The sequence below is a fragment of the Camelus ferus genome, chromosome 14 (assembly GCF_009834535.1).
Source record: "Camelus ferus isolate YT-003-E chromosome 14, BCGSAC_Cfer_1.0, whole genome shotgun sequence".
Lineage (NCBI taxonomy): Eukaryota > Metazoa > Chordata > Mammalia > Artiodactyla > Camelidae > Camelus > Camelus ferus.
In genome coordinates this window covers 50200265-50214896 of record NC_045709.1, presented here as the reverse complement: position 1 = coordinate 50214896, position 14632 = coordinate 50200265, and the positions used below count along the sequence as shown (strand labels likewise).

At 41.1% G+C, this 14632-nt stretch overlaps 1 protein-coding gene across 1 annotated transcript; it reads left to right on the top strand.

The window, feature by feature from the left end:
• The first annotated feature begins 11 nt into the window (after window positions 1-11).
• On the top strand, window positions 12-13142 carry CLN5 (CLN5 intracellular trafficking protein). Its single transcript, XM_032496858.1, has 4 exons — window positions 12-345; window positions 6934-7099; window positions 7737-7962; window positions 11073-13142. The coding sequence occupies exons 1-4, from the start codon at window positions 188-190 to the stop codon at window positions 11582-11584; spliced, it is 1062 nt and encodes a 353-aa protein (XP_032352749.1). The 5' UTR covers window positions 12-187; the 3' UTR covers window positions 11585-13142.
• The last annotated feature ends 1490 nt before the right edge of the window (window positions 13143-14632 follow it).

Sequence of the window (14632 nt, the reverse complement as noted above, 5' to 3'; positions counted from 1 at the left end):
CGCGAGGACTGCGTCCCGCGCCGCGGCACGCGCGCGCGCTGGGCGGAGGGCGGGCCCGCCGGGCGGAAGGCGGGCCCGCCGTCCGGGTCCCAGCTTCGCGCGGGGGCGTGGCTCTGCTCATTCTCGGCTCGCCGACCCTCAGCCAGCGCAGGGCTCAGAAGGCGCTGGAAGTACCGGGAACCGCGGCATGGAGCAGGCGGGGAACGCCGGCCTGGGGACCGGGGGGCGACGGGGCGCAGACGTGGTCTGGAGGCGCGCACCTTGGCGCTGGGCCCCGGCGCTGCTCTGTCTGGTCGCGGCGGCCGCGGACGGCTCCTCTCAGCGCCAGTGGCCGGTGCCCTACAAGTGAGTGCGCGCACACGGCGCGGCGGGGCGCGCGCACGCCCGGCCGGGATTGGCCGGGCAAAGTGCCGGGGAGCTGGGGTTCGTGTCCCGATCGCGAGATCATTCGGGGGCGGCGCCCGGCGGCACTGAGGGCGGAGCGTGGAACCCAGTGGCGAGTTCCGGAGTCTCGGCTACTTGTTGCGCACCGCCCTGGGGTCTTTCTTTCTCCAGGGATCCTTGAGGCAGTTACAAGGTGGTCACTTGGCTCAGGGCTGTTCCGAATGATGGAAGAAGTGGAGAGTAATATTATTTCATCGCATGACTTTCGGATACAGATAACTGACTCTTTGAATATTTTGGGGAGACCTTTATTTATTATTTATATCATGAGCTGTCATTAGTTATCTTGAGTGTATCACATTTGCTTACTGCATTTCCAGCTTACCCAGCTCATCTGCGTTTGCCTGGAACTTCCGGCTTTTAGCGATAAAGTGCGGCGTCCAGGGAATCCCCTCCTCTCCTCGCCTTCTGGGTTGGTGACTTCATTTGTCCACTGTCTTCAGCTTGGAGTTAGGACACTGTTCATAAGCTGAGGACGGAGACTGCACATCTGAAGCATATTTGAGCCTTTGACACGGCCTCATTATCAGAGATGGCTAAGCAGAGGGAAAAAAAAAACACCGTGTGGACATCAGGCAGGGGAAAGGCCAGCAACTTTTTAAGATGCCCAACTATTTTGGATGACAAAATAGTGAGTTGGGAGGAAGGATAACCTAGTGGTCGGTATCGAGTTCTGGGCTCCACCATCACTAGGTGTGTTATCTTGGGAAGGTTACTTATGTGAATGAAAGGTGTTGTAAGCTAAATCTGAACAAAAAAATGCTCTGGCCGTTAAGTCGTTAGCTGCTACCACCAACTCAGAATGCAGACAGGCAGCCTGGCCTCCGCAGCCACCCCCAGCAGTGCACTCGGGGGGAACTCAGGATTTGGACTAACAGGATACTGGCCCTAGATAGCTAGGTACATATCAAAGGAATGATTTTAATGAGCCCATACCTTTGTGCCTTGCCATACATAGAAAAGTGCCAAATTCCTTAACTTGAGCTGTTGGCTTTCTTTAACAGTGATCTTTTGATGTTCTGACTACCTGGTCTTTCTCGTAAAACCTCCTGTATATCCTGTCTTCCCCCCTCCCTCTTCAGAGTCCCTCAGAGCGGTCTAAGAGGCTGTCATCCCAGGCTCATGGGGTTCGAGTCCTCAGAATTGCCCACCAAATATAACATAAGTCTCAACTTCTAGGTCGTGTGTTTTATTTCAGTCCTTGCTCAGTGTCTCTGTGCCCACATGTCCTGAGGCAGAGTAGGAACAGTAGTTCCTTCAGGCTTGTTGGGGGGATTAAATCTAGTAAATGCCAGTTATTATGAAACCTGGATACAGTATTAGTGTATGATGTGTTAACTGCATGCCTTCATCTAATCCCTTTAGCTGAATAGAGTAAAATTTAATTTTATTAAATTCACACTGAAATTATACTTGTGAAATTACCTTTGACTTAAAAATAGATTTTGCTTTGGACGAGTAAAACCTATGTATAATTTAGGTATTTGTTTAAACCAGGTAAGCACCTATAAAACAGGTAAGTATACCCAAGTCTTGTAAACTTTCAGGAGAGTTGTTAATATTTTTGTCTGACATCAAGAGTTTGTTACCTTCTTAAATTAAAATAGGTATTTCTGTTGACGTGTTAGGATTGTAAAACAATAGACCTGGCTGAAGCTTTAGAGATCTAGGATTCTTAGAGGATCAAGGCAGCTTTTTTCTCTTCCATCTTTCTCTCCCAGTGCCAAATATGGAAGGTGTGTACTGGGCGTCTGCTGAGCTGACTTCACCATACCGCCCCCCCCCACCCCCGAGTCCTACGGCCATGACCTTCTCAGCCCCTTCTTCCCTTCTTAATGGTTGTTGTGACCTCCTCACTGACCTCTCAGCCGTAATTTGGCCTCTCTCCCCACCCTCTTCTAATTCATAAAATAAGGCTTATTTTAGAGCAAATTCAGTTGTATCACATCTGCTACTTCAGATCCTTTAGGCCGCCTCTGGGGCTCAGCCCTTCCCAGGTGTGGGACTCCAGGGGGTGCCCTTCATGTTGTGCGGGCATACCTCATTTTTTTTTTTTTTTGCACTTTTCAGATACTGTGTTTTTTACAAACTGAAGATTTGTGACAACCCTGTGTGGTCAGATGATGGTTAGCATTGTCTTAGCAATAAAGTGTTTTTTAAATAAGGTATGCACGGTGTTTTTTTTTAAGGCATAATGCTGTTGCACGCTTAGTAGACCACAGTATAGTGTAAACATAACTTTTCTATGCACTGGGAAACTAAAAAATTCACGTGATTCACTTCATAGGGATATTCGATTTATTGCAGTGGCCTGGAACTTCAGCCACACCATCTCCCAAGTGTGCCTTATTAGGGCAAATGACAGTCCCTGCCTAGCTGTCCCCTCACCACTCCTGCCTTGAAGCCAGAATCCAGTCTTATGTACCAACTTGAGACTCTTCCAGAGTGTCATGCTTGTCTTAGAGTATTTAGTGTTTTCCATTCTTTTCTCTACTAACTTTTCTAAAGTATTTTAAAAATTAAATCAAGCCTTCCTCTCTTTCTTTGCCTCCTCACCCCCACCCATCCCACACCTGGTGAAAACAATCTCTCCCTCTTTTGTGCCCTCAGGGCTGTGTGTATTTCTTCGGTTTAGCACTTACCACACTGCACTCTGTCACTGTTTAATGTCTTGCCAGCCCCTACCCGAAGCTCCCTGAGGAGGGGAACAGCATTTTAATTTTTGTTTCCCTCCTTCCTAGTATCATAGTAGATCCTCAATAAATATTGGTTGAAGGGAATGTTGGATAATTCCTAAAAAAATGTTCTGTTTAATCATGATTATCTTTGAATAATCTTAACATATAGATTGTTTGGGAAGTTAAATATCACTTGAAAAATATCCCTTTATTCAGTAAATGTTTGCCTACTAAGTAAGATGTGAAGCTGCAAACACTTTCAGATATGGTCTCTGTCTTCAGAATTCTCACAGTGGGAGTCTGGAATAGGGAAACATGCATTTATCAGTGCTTTTCATGTATCATTTGCTACTAAGGACATCTTTGGAATTTGTTCACAGGATAAGAATTGAAATGTATATTTACATACCTATGGGCTGAGCTTTGGATGTTTTCTCTAAAAATGTTATTGACAGTGAAATTAAAATCTGGATTCTGAAATGTGCAAGAACCAGATTCCTATCAGAATTTTTTTTTGCTTGAACTATACTCATTTACAATGTGTCGATTTCTGGTGTGCAATATAACGTTTCAGTCATACATATACATACATATACTCATTTTCATATTGTTTTTTCATTATAGGTTACTACAAGTTACTGAATATAGTTCCCTGTGCTATACAGAAGAAATTTATTTTTTTATCTATTTTATATATGGTAGTTAATATTTGCAAATCTCAAACTCCCAAGTTATCCTTTCCCATCCCCTTTCCCCTCAGTAACCATAAGATTGTTTACTATGTCTGTGAGTCTATTTCTGTTTTGTAGATGAGTTCATTAGCGTCTTTTTTCTTTTTTTTTTTAGATTCCGCATACGAGTGCTATCATATGGTATTTTTCTTTCTCTTTCTGGCATACTTCACTTAGAATGATGATCTCCAGATCCATCCATGTTGCTGCAAATGGCATTATTTTATTGTTTATGGCAGAGTAGTACTGGATTGTATAAATATTCCACAGATTCTTTATCCAGTGCTCTGTCGATGGACATTTAGGTTGTTTCCCTGTCTTGGCTGTTAGTGCTGTTATGAGCATTGGGGTGCATGTATCTTTTCAAATTAGTGTTCCTTCTGATACATGCCCAGGAATGGGATTGATGGATCATGTGGTAATTCTATTTTTGCTTTTCTGAAGAATCTCCATACTGTTTTCCATAGTGGCTGCACCAAACTGCATTCCCACCACAAATGTAGGAGTGTTCCCTTTTTTCCACATCCTCTCCAGCATTTAAGATTAATTGACCATAGGTCTGTGGATTTATTTTTCAGCTCCCTGTTCTGTTCCATTGATCCATATGTCTGTTTTTGTGCCAGTACCACCCTGTTTTGATTATTATAGCTCTGTGGTGGTGTCTGAAGTCTGGGAGAGTTATTCCTCCAGCTTCATTCTTTTTCTTCAGTATTCTTTGGCAATTCTGGGTCTTTTGTGATTCCATATAAATTTTAGGATTATTTGTTGTAGTTCTGTGAAAAATGTCCCAGGTAATTTGATAGAGATCATACTAAATTATAGATTGCTTTGGGTAGAATGGCCATTTTCGCAATATTTACTCTTCCAATTCAGGAGCATGGGATATCTTGCCATTTCTTTAAGTCATCTTTAATTTCCTTAATCATTGTTTTATAGTTCTCTGCATATAAGTTGTTCACCTCCTTGATCAGATGTATTCCTAAGTATTTTATTTTTTTGGATGCGAGTTTAAAAGGGATTGTTTCTTTGCTTTCTTTTTCTGGTATTTCATTGTCAGAGTAAAGAAATGCAGCTGATGTCTGTATGTTAATCTTGTATCCGGCTACCTTGCTGAATTCTTTTATCAGCTCTAGTAGTTTTTGTGTGGAGTTTTTAGGGTTTTCTATATATAGCGTCATGTCATCTACATGTAGTGACAGTTTTACCTCGTCTCTTCCAGTTTGGATCCCTTTTATTTCTTTTTCTTTCCTGATTGCTGTGGCTAGGACTTCCAAGACTATGTTGAATAGAAGTGGTGAGAATGAGCATCTTTGTCTTGTTCCAGATTTTAGTGGGAAAGCTTTCACCTTTTCATTATTTCACTACACTGACTGTGGGTTTGTCTTAAATAGCTTTTATTATGTTGAAATATGTTCCCTCTGTACCCACTTTGGTAAGAGTTTTATCATAAATGGGTGTTGATTTTTATCAGATGCTTTTCCTGTGTCTGTTGAGATGGTCATGTGATTTTTGTCCCTTTGTTGATATGGTGTATCACATTGATGATTTGCTTATGTTGAATCATCCTTGTGTCCCTGGGATGAATCCAACTTGATCATGGTATATGATCTTTTTTATGTGTTGTTGGATTCTGTTTGCTAATATTTTGTTTAAGATTTTTGCATCTATGTTCATCAACAGTATTGGCCTGTAATTTTCTTTTTTGATAGTGTCATTGTCTGATTTTGGTTTCAGGGTAATGGTAGCTTCACAGAATGAGTTTGGAAGTACTCCTTCCTCTTCAGTCTTTTGGAAGAGTTTGAGAAGAGTTGTTATGAGTTTTTCTTTGTATGTTTGATAGAACTCCCCAGTGAAGCCATCTTGTCCTGGACTTTTGTTTGCAGGGAGGTTTTTTTTATTGCTGAATCCATTTCACTTCTAATGATTGGTCTGTTCAAGAGATCTACTTCCTGATTCAGTCCTCGTGGACTGTATGTTTCTAGGAACTTGTCCATTTCTTATACGTTGTCCAATTTGTTGCCTTATAGTTGTTCATAGTATTCTCTTATGGTTTTTTTGTACTTCTGTGGTGTTGGTTGTAATTTCTCCATTTTTTGCATTCGCCAGCCCCTTTTCCTCATAAGGTACTCAGGCTTGCTGTAAATGCTAAACTTGCCCCCTCCGTGTGCTGGAACTTGCTCGTTTGTCTTAGTGGCACTGGTCCACAAAGTCACCAGTGGAACAATCCCACGGTCTCTGCCTGGGTCTGTAAACAAGTCTCAGTCCAGCCTGTGATGTTGTGGGGCCCCACATCCACCCAGGAGCCATGCACCAGCGATTGTGGTGGCTATGACTGAGCGAACTCCACCACTCTTCTCACAAGACCGAGCCCACCAACAGTGGTGCTGAGGAGGCCCTCAAGCGAGTGGAGATAGCAGCTATGGCGCGGCTGCGTTGAGCCCCTCCCCACCATGCGCACCAGCAGTGTTGCTTTTTATGGGTGTCCCATGCTGTTCTGTTCTGCACACACTCCCAGCCACAGCCCGCGCCACACTCCAGCCCCTCTACACAGTAGGCCCCAGCCCTCTCCTGGGGCTTGTCACCCAGCCCCAGCAGCCAGTTCTGGCCTGCTCCCTACCAGCTCGCATCTAGGGCTAGGGATCGCGTCTAGGGCTAGGGATCACAGGGACCCTTTGTGCCGGTTTCTCTCAGTTCTCTCGCCAAGCAGCTGCTGTTTTCTCCTCCGAGCTTCGGAAGCCCCCTGTCTGTGCCTGCTGACCTCACCACTAGAGGGGGTGCTTCCCAGTACGGGGGCGCTTTTCCTTGTTGGGTGCTCCCTCCGTGCAGGACAGGACCTGCACCCACTTCCTTTTACTTTTTTTTTTCCCTACCGGTTTTTGTAAGGAATCTACTTGTATGTTGGAGTGAGAGGTATTCTGCAAAGGTTCAGTAGTGTTCTTTGCGAATGGATGAGTCTGTGGATGTAATTTTCGGTGTAAACCTGGGAGGGGGTGAGCTATGCCTCCTTCTACTCCGCCTTCTCAGCACTCCCTCCAAAGTCCTATTAGAATCTAAGTCAATGATTTCTTTTTCTTTATTAGACGCTTTTCCTTCCGTCCCGAACCAGATCCTTATTGTCAAGCTAAATATACTTTCTGTCCCACTGGCTCCACTATCCCTGTGATGAAGGATGATGATGTCATTGAAGTCTTCCGGTTACAGGCCCCAGTGTGGGAATTTAAATACGGAGACCTCCTGGGACACATGGTAAGGCTGCATCTTGCTCTTATAACTGGTTAATTAAATGATTTGGTTATTAAGTGGATTTGATGGAATGATCACTATTTTAAGGGCTGATTTTAGACCATGTTTTGTTGGTGCTCCTCTTAGCATATTCAAAATGAGTAGTCAAAGAAAATCATCAGGATTTATGATCATGACCATGATAACAGCAGTTGCTTTAATCTCTTTTAATATTCTAAATCCAAATCCAACTCCTGTACCCAGGCCCTGGAAAGAAAGAAAGGAGGATGCCCCAAGGAAGGAGCATGGCAGGCAGAAATCACTTCTTCATGCCCAGTCCCTGTTGAACATACTTTTCCTAGGTGAGCTCACCATTTGAGCCTCTCATCACCTGTGACGTACACAGACTTCCTTCTTGAGTCTGTGATGGGGAGGCTTCTCGTCCTCATTCTAAGCTGTGTCTGAACTGAGCTGCAGTGGCCAATACCAGAGTGGATAAGAGCTGGGAGTTTGAGGAGCCACAGAGGAGACACGATAACATAGTGGAAGAGGAACAGCTGTTCTATTCAGTTTGCATTGTGGGGTCACACTTTCTCCCATCTGGTTCCTGAACCAGTGGTCATTTCACAGGTGCTTTTATACTTGTATGGTCTTTACACAGAAAATCATGCATGATGCCGTTGGGTTCCGGAGCACTTCAACTGGCAAGAACTACACAATGGAATGGTATGAGCTTTTCCAACTCGGAAACTGCACATTTCCCCATCTCCGACCTGAAATGAATGCCCCTTTCTGGTGTAATCAAGGAGCTGCCTGCTTTTTTGAAGGAATTGATGATATTCACTGGAAGGAAAATGGGACGTTAGTTCTGGTAGCAACCATATCAGGTGAGTTTCAAAGATACAGCAGTATTTGGTGATTGCATCGATACCCAAATGGTAGACATTAGTTTCATTGAGGCATTTCAGTAATGCTCTACTTTTAGAGGTCAACTTACAAAATGCACTTCTGAAGTTCACTAACCTTTGACCCAAATTATTACTCATTCAGAACTTCACCTTATCTATAGCTTATCTTCTTCATTCTCATGGTAAAAAATAAATGAAATGATAAAAAACAGTTTTATTTATTTCTGAGTAAAACAATAGAGGGAAATCCATAAAATGCTTGAAGAAATAATTGATTAAGGGGCCTGTTAATTGTATCTGGAAAAAGGCTTTAAGTGATGGTGAATCAAAATGTTTTTATGTCAAGAAATAATAATAGCTACCACTCATGTGAACTGACTCTGGGCCTGGCAGTGTTCTGGGTGCTTCTACATAAATCATATCATTTATCATCACAACAAACCTCCCCCCAGCACCAAATTACTATGTTTTTCCCCATTTTGGGGAACTCAAGGCACAGTGAGGTAAGAGGCACATGGCTAGGTGGGACTCCAACTCTCACAGCCAAGCCTTATTGACCATTTTCTTAACCACTTCACTACATTGCGTCCCAAAACATATATGATCTTATGCATTTGAGGCCCTTCAACCATAAGACTTGAGGAAATTATCATGCTTTGCACTTGTATAGCTCTTTACAATACATTTCAGAATACGTCAGCTCACAGTTCAGTGGGGTAGGATAAGGTACCCTTCTTCCTTTAACAAATAAGGACTTGAGGCTTTCCAGACAGTGTGACTTTCCTGTCTCTTAAGGTCACAGCTAAATGTAGAACCAGGAATAGAATTGGTGTCTTCATTTTAATTTTTTTCCTTTTTCTTTTTTTTTAATTGAAGTATAGTTGACATATAATATTATATTAGTTTTAGATGTACAACATTCAACATTTATATACATAACAAATTGATCACCATGATAAGTTTAGTAACCATCTGTCACCTTACAAGGTTATTACAATATTATTGACTATATTCCCTGTGCTTTGCATTACATCCTCACGATTTAATTACTTTATAACTGGAAGTTTATAGCTCTTAATCCCCTTCACCTATTTTTCCCACCCCCACTTCCCTCTTAACCACCAGTTTGTTCTCTCTGCCTATGGGTCTGTTTTCTGTTTTTGTTGGTTCATTTGCTTTATTTTTTAGATTCCACATATAATGAAATCATACAGTAATTTGCCTTTCTTTGTCTTGCTTTCTTCACTAAGCATAATACCCTCTAGGTCCATGTTGTTGCAGATGGCAAGATTTCATTTTTTTTTAAAATGAGTAATTGTCCATCATATGCGTATGTGTCTGGATGTGTGTGTGCATATATATACACCACATATTTATCCATTCATCTATCAGTGGACACTTAGGTTGCTTCCATATCTTGACTATTATAAATAATGGTGCTACGAACATTGTGGTGAATATATGTTTTCAAATTAGTATATTTGTTTTCTTTGGGTAAACATCCAGAAGTGGAATTGCTGGATCATATGGTTGTTCTGTTTTTAATTTTTTTGAGGAAACTTCATATGGTTTTCCATAGTGGCTGTACCAATTTACATTCCCACCAACGGTGCACAAGGGTTCCCTTTTCTCCACACCCTGGCCAACACTTGCGATTTGTTGTCTTTTTGATAATAGCCATTCTGACAGGTGTAAGATAATACCTCATTGTGGTTTTGATTTGCAGAATTGCTGTCTTTTAAATGTAATCTGGGAATCTTTTAACCATATACATCATGCTGTTTTCTGATCTTCTTGTTTTCTAATTTATGTGCCCCAAACCATCCCAGCAATATAAAACCCTGTTTTTCTTTTAATAATGCTCAGTATAATAGCTATCCTTTTAGAGGCCAGTTCACATCTCTCCTTTCTCCATTTCCACCTACCTCATTAGCTGCACATTCTTCCTTCTAACATCAAAGTATGATCATATGAACAAGTGATCCCTTTTTTTGTAGAAGAGTTTGTGATACACCAGTACTTAAATCTTTTACGTCATCCATGTGCCTTGTGATTAATCCTGCTCATTGACCTCTTTTCATGTTACAAAATAGTGTTTTGGAGTATTCTTACCTCTTCATTACAGCAGTGGCTTTTCAAAGCTGAAGAACTCTTAAGAACAGTATCCCCCATTCTAAGACAACAGGATATATATTATTCCACAATTTTAATACCATAAGACTGATAAAGGCAGCCACTCCATTCTATAGGACTTGTTTTTATGGACTCAAGCTGGAGTAACCTAAGAAAGGTTCACACACAGTGACAAAGTGAAACGTTGGGGCCAAGCTCTTTTGGGGCCAGATGTGGTTGTAACCATGCAGGGTTCAGTGTTTTGTTAACATTTGGAGAGATTCCTTGTCTGGTACCAGGTGGTAGGAGAGAGTGTTAGCCATCCTCCAGTCTGTATAATCCATGAACGTGGCCAAAACCAAAACCATGGAAGAATCTGTGTGGTGGGCAGGAAGGCTGTAAGCAGAATGCCAACAGCTGCAGTACAGGGAGAAAAAGGAGGTTCCCAGTATTCAGGGTGGATGGGGGTCCGGTGCTTCCTTGCCAAGTTCCCGAGGCAGCTGTTCGTACTGTACACACACCATGCTCTGTGACAGAGAAGCTTCGCGCTGCCCCCTCCTCAGTTCTTAGACTGTGCCCCATTCACTCTTTCCTCTTCCACAATTTCTCCCTTACTTTCTTTTCTCTTTTGCCTCTGAATCCAAAATTTGTTGGATTAGAGTTGGGTAGAGAAAGAGGGCTTCTGCATGTGTATAATTTTGCTTTTGACTGTAACTTAAGTGACTATAAATTAGTATGTCAGACTTACCTTTATACACCTATTGTATATAATGTTTACAGTTTAGAAATACCTTGTGTCTTTAAAAATGGAACAAAAATTGGCTGAGCTTGGATTCTTATTGTGAGATGCAGGTTTGAAAACTCAGAAACTATTGTTTATTCATGGAGTCATAACCTAAATCTGGTTAGAACATTTTACTTAAAACTGGCATAATTAGCTTCAATGTTCACGTAGTGATTTTTTTTCTTTTAACTAGGAAATATGTTTAACAAAATGGCAAAGTGGGTAAAACAGGACAATGAAACAGGAATTTATTATGAGACATGGACTGTACAAGCCAGCCCAGAAAAAGGGGCAGAGACATGGTTTGAATCCTACGACTGTTCCAAATTTGTGTTAAGGACATATAAGAAGTTGGCTGAACTTGGAGCAGAGTTCAAGAAGATAGAAACCAACTATACAAGAATATTTCTTTACAGTGGAGAGCCTGCTTATTTGGGAAATGAAACATCTATTTTTGGGCCAACGGGAGACAAGACTCTTGCCTTAGCCATAAAAAGATTTTATTATCCCTTCAAACCACATTTGACAACTAAAGAATTTCTGTTGAGTTTCTTGGAAATTTTTGATACAGTGGTTATACACAGACAGTTCTATTTGTTTTATAATTTTGAATATTGGTTTTTACCCATGAAATTCCCTTTTATTAAAATAACATATGAAGAAATCCCTTTACCAAACAGAAACAAGACACTCTCTGGTTTATAAAATCTCAATTCTATTTTTTTTTCTACTAGCACATCAGTTTTTCAGGGAGTGGTTCTACATATGTGGATTTCTTAGACCTCCCTTTCTTGAGGAAGAAATGTAAAATGCACAATGGCACAATGCTGCATAATAATATCTCAGGAATTTTTTTGGAAAGAAGCTAAAAACTTGATGCGTTGGCCAAAGTGAGCCCATTAGGTGATCTTGATCTTGACTTCAATCTCCAAGCCTTTGTTAATATGGAGAATTGTAATTCATATGAGATATATAGGGTCTTTTGACTCAGAAATTTAAAAATGTGGATATGATGTGCCAAAACTTTAGAAATAACCTCAGTGACATTCTCATGGTGGGAGCTACTTTCTTCTGGTATAGTAGTTACGCTTTTTCATTTAGGTATGTTTTGGTAATTTTTATTGATTTTATAGCCTTTGTAACTTTTGGAACCAGGTCTGGTAGTTTGATTTTCTTCCACTCAGTTAACCTTAAAAAGTAATTTAGACACAGTAGCTGAAGTGGTTGTGCTTTTGGATGTGATAAAAACGGTGATAAAGAGCACAGGTTTCCGGCTGGCATTTTAGACCTGGTCGGTAACTGGCATGTTGTGATTTAAGCAGTTTAACATCTCTGAATCTTAGTTCCTTTATCTCTAAAGTGATTAATATGTCAGGATTGTTGTAAGGATTGAAGCCGTGTATAATTCAGCCTAGTAAGGTCACAGTAAATGGCAGCTGTAACAATTAATCAAAGAACAGATTGCCATCCTTGATCTTGCCTAATGTGGTTTACGTGCCAGCCTTTCCTGGCTTTGTAATAATCGCCTAGACTTTTGAGTTGGCCACTTAAGTGCTTCTGCAGTTCTTCAAACACACGGGACTCGGAAGTATCCACTGCAGACACGGCTGGGTGAACAGGCACCTCTCACCCCTTCATTGCTTCTCGCAGGCCTCCCACCGCCCACTAAGGCTGCCAGCGGTGGAACAGGTCACTTCCCAGAGGGAGGGCAGGTTTTTGTCAAGATCTCCAAGTAGCTGTGCTTCCAATAGGGCCAATCAATCAAGGTTTCAGGGTCCTTTAAGTTTTGATGATCAACTGAACACATTATTTCTATTCATGGAAAAAACATATAGGTCTGTAAAATGATGGAGCAATCAGTCTGTATTTAATATGTAAATATACTGACTGTTATTCAGTGGGCTTCCTATGAGGTTAGTACAGTGAGTTCTCATGAAAGGCCTAAGCATAGATACTCACCTGATTCAGATGAGTAAACTGAGGGTTAGAAAGGTCACAGAACCTTTTTACAGCTCCCTAGCTAGTGCTAATGCAGCCATATTTTGGACCAGGTTCTGCTCACTGACAACAAAGCAGTTTTTTCTAATGCTACTCAAAGTGCAGTCCTTAGACCAGCGCCTGAGCCACATTTTACTAACACCACATTAGGGGTCTGAGGATACAAGTGCCGATATGGATGGGAAAGCATCTTGAAGCTTTTAAAGCAGCTTACTGGAGCAATTTTGTTTCTGTTGAATCTAATAAAAAAAAATTGAGGCTTGTATTTTGTATGTCTTTGTTTTTATTTCATTTAGGAATTCATTTTTATTGTCTTTTTGAAAACGATACGCACTAAAATGCTGAAAATAAAAATGCAGCCCTTTACCACAGATAGCTTGAGAAAGCACTGCACCCTTACGCCTGCTGCACAGAGGCTGTCTTGACTCTTGGACGTAGGGAGAACTTGCTTCCACTGCCTACCCACTGGCCTACCTACTCATGTGAATAGTGCCTGAACATACCTGATTATGTTTGCTTCTTTTTTTTTTTAATTAAAATATAGTCGGTTATGATGTGTCAATTTCTGGTGCACAGCATGTTTCAGTCATACATATACATACATATATTCATTTTCATATTCTTTTCCATTATAGGTTACTACAAGATATTGAATATAGCTCCCTGTGCTATACAGAAGAAATTTGTTTTTTCTGTTTTATATATGGGAGTTAATATCTGCAAATCTTGAACTCCCAATTTATCCCTTCCCACCGCTTGGCCCCTGGTAACCATAACTTTGTTTACTATGTCTGTGAGTCTACTTCTGTTTTATAGATAAGTTCATCAGTGTCTTTTGTTGTTGTTTCTTAGATTCCATGTATGAGTGATATATGAGTGATGAGTATTTTCCTTTCTCTTTTTGGCTTACTTCACTTGGAATGACCATCTCCAGATCCATCCATGTTGCTGTAAATGACATTTTATTCTTGTTTATGGCTCAGTAGTAATTCCATTGTATAAATATACCACAGCTTTATCCAGTCCTCTGTCAGTGGACATTTAGGTTGTTTCCCTGTCTTGGCTGTTGTAAGTAGTGCTGCTATGAGCATGGGGGTGCATATATCTTTTCAAATTAAAGTTCCCTCTGGATGTATGCCCAGGAGTGGGATTGATGGATCATATGATAAGTCTACTCTTAGTTTTTTGAGGACTCTCCATACTGTTTTCCATAATGGCTGCACCAAACTGCATTCCCACCAACAGTGTAGGAGGGTTCCCTTTCCTCTACATCCTCTCCAGCATTTGTCGTTTGTGGACTTTTGAATGATGGCCATTCTGACTGGTGTGAGGTGATACCTCATTGTAGTTTTGATTTGCATTTCTCTGATAATTAGTGATATTGAGCATTTTTTTCATATGCCTGTTGGCCATTTGTATGTCTTCATTGGAGAATTGCTTGTTTAGGTCTTCTGCCCATTTTGGGGTTGGGTTTTTTGTTTGTTTTATTAAGTTGTGTGAGCTGTCTGGAAATTAAGCCCTTGTCAGTCTCATCTTTTGCAATTATTTTCTCCCATTCCATAGGTTGTCTTTTATTTTGCTTATAGTTTCCTTTGCTGTGCAAGAGCTTATAAGTTTAATTAGGCCCTATTTGTTTATTTTTGCTTTTATTTCTATTGCCTGGGTAGACTGTCCTAGGAGAACATTGCCAAGATTTATGTCAGAAAATGTTTTGCCTATGTTTTCTTCTAGAAGATTTATAGTGTCTTGTCGTTT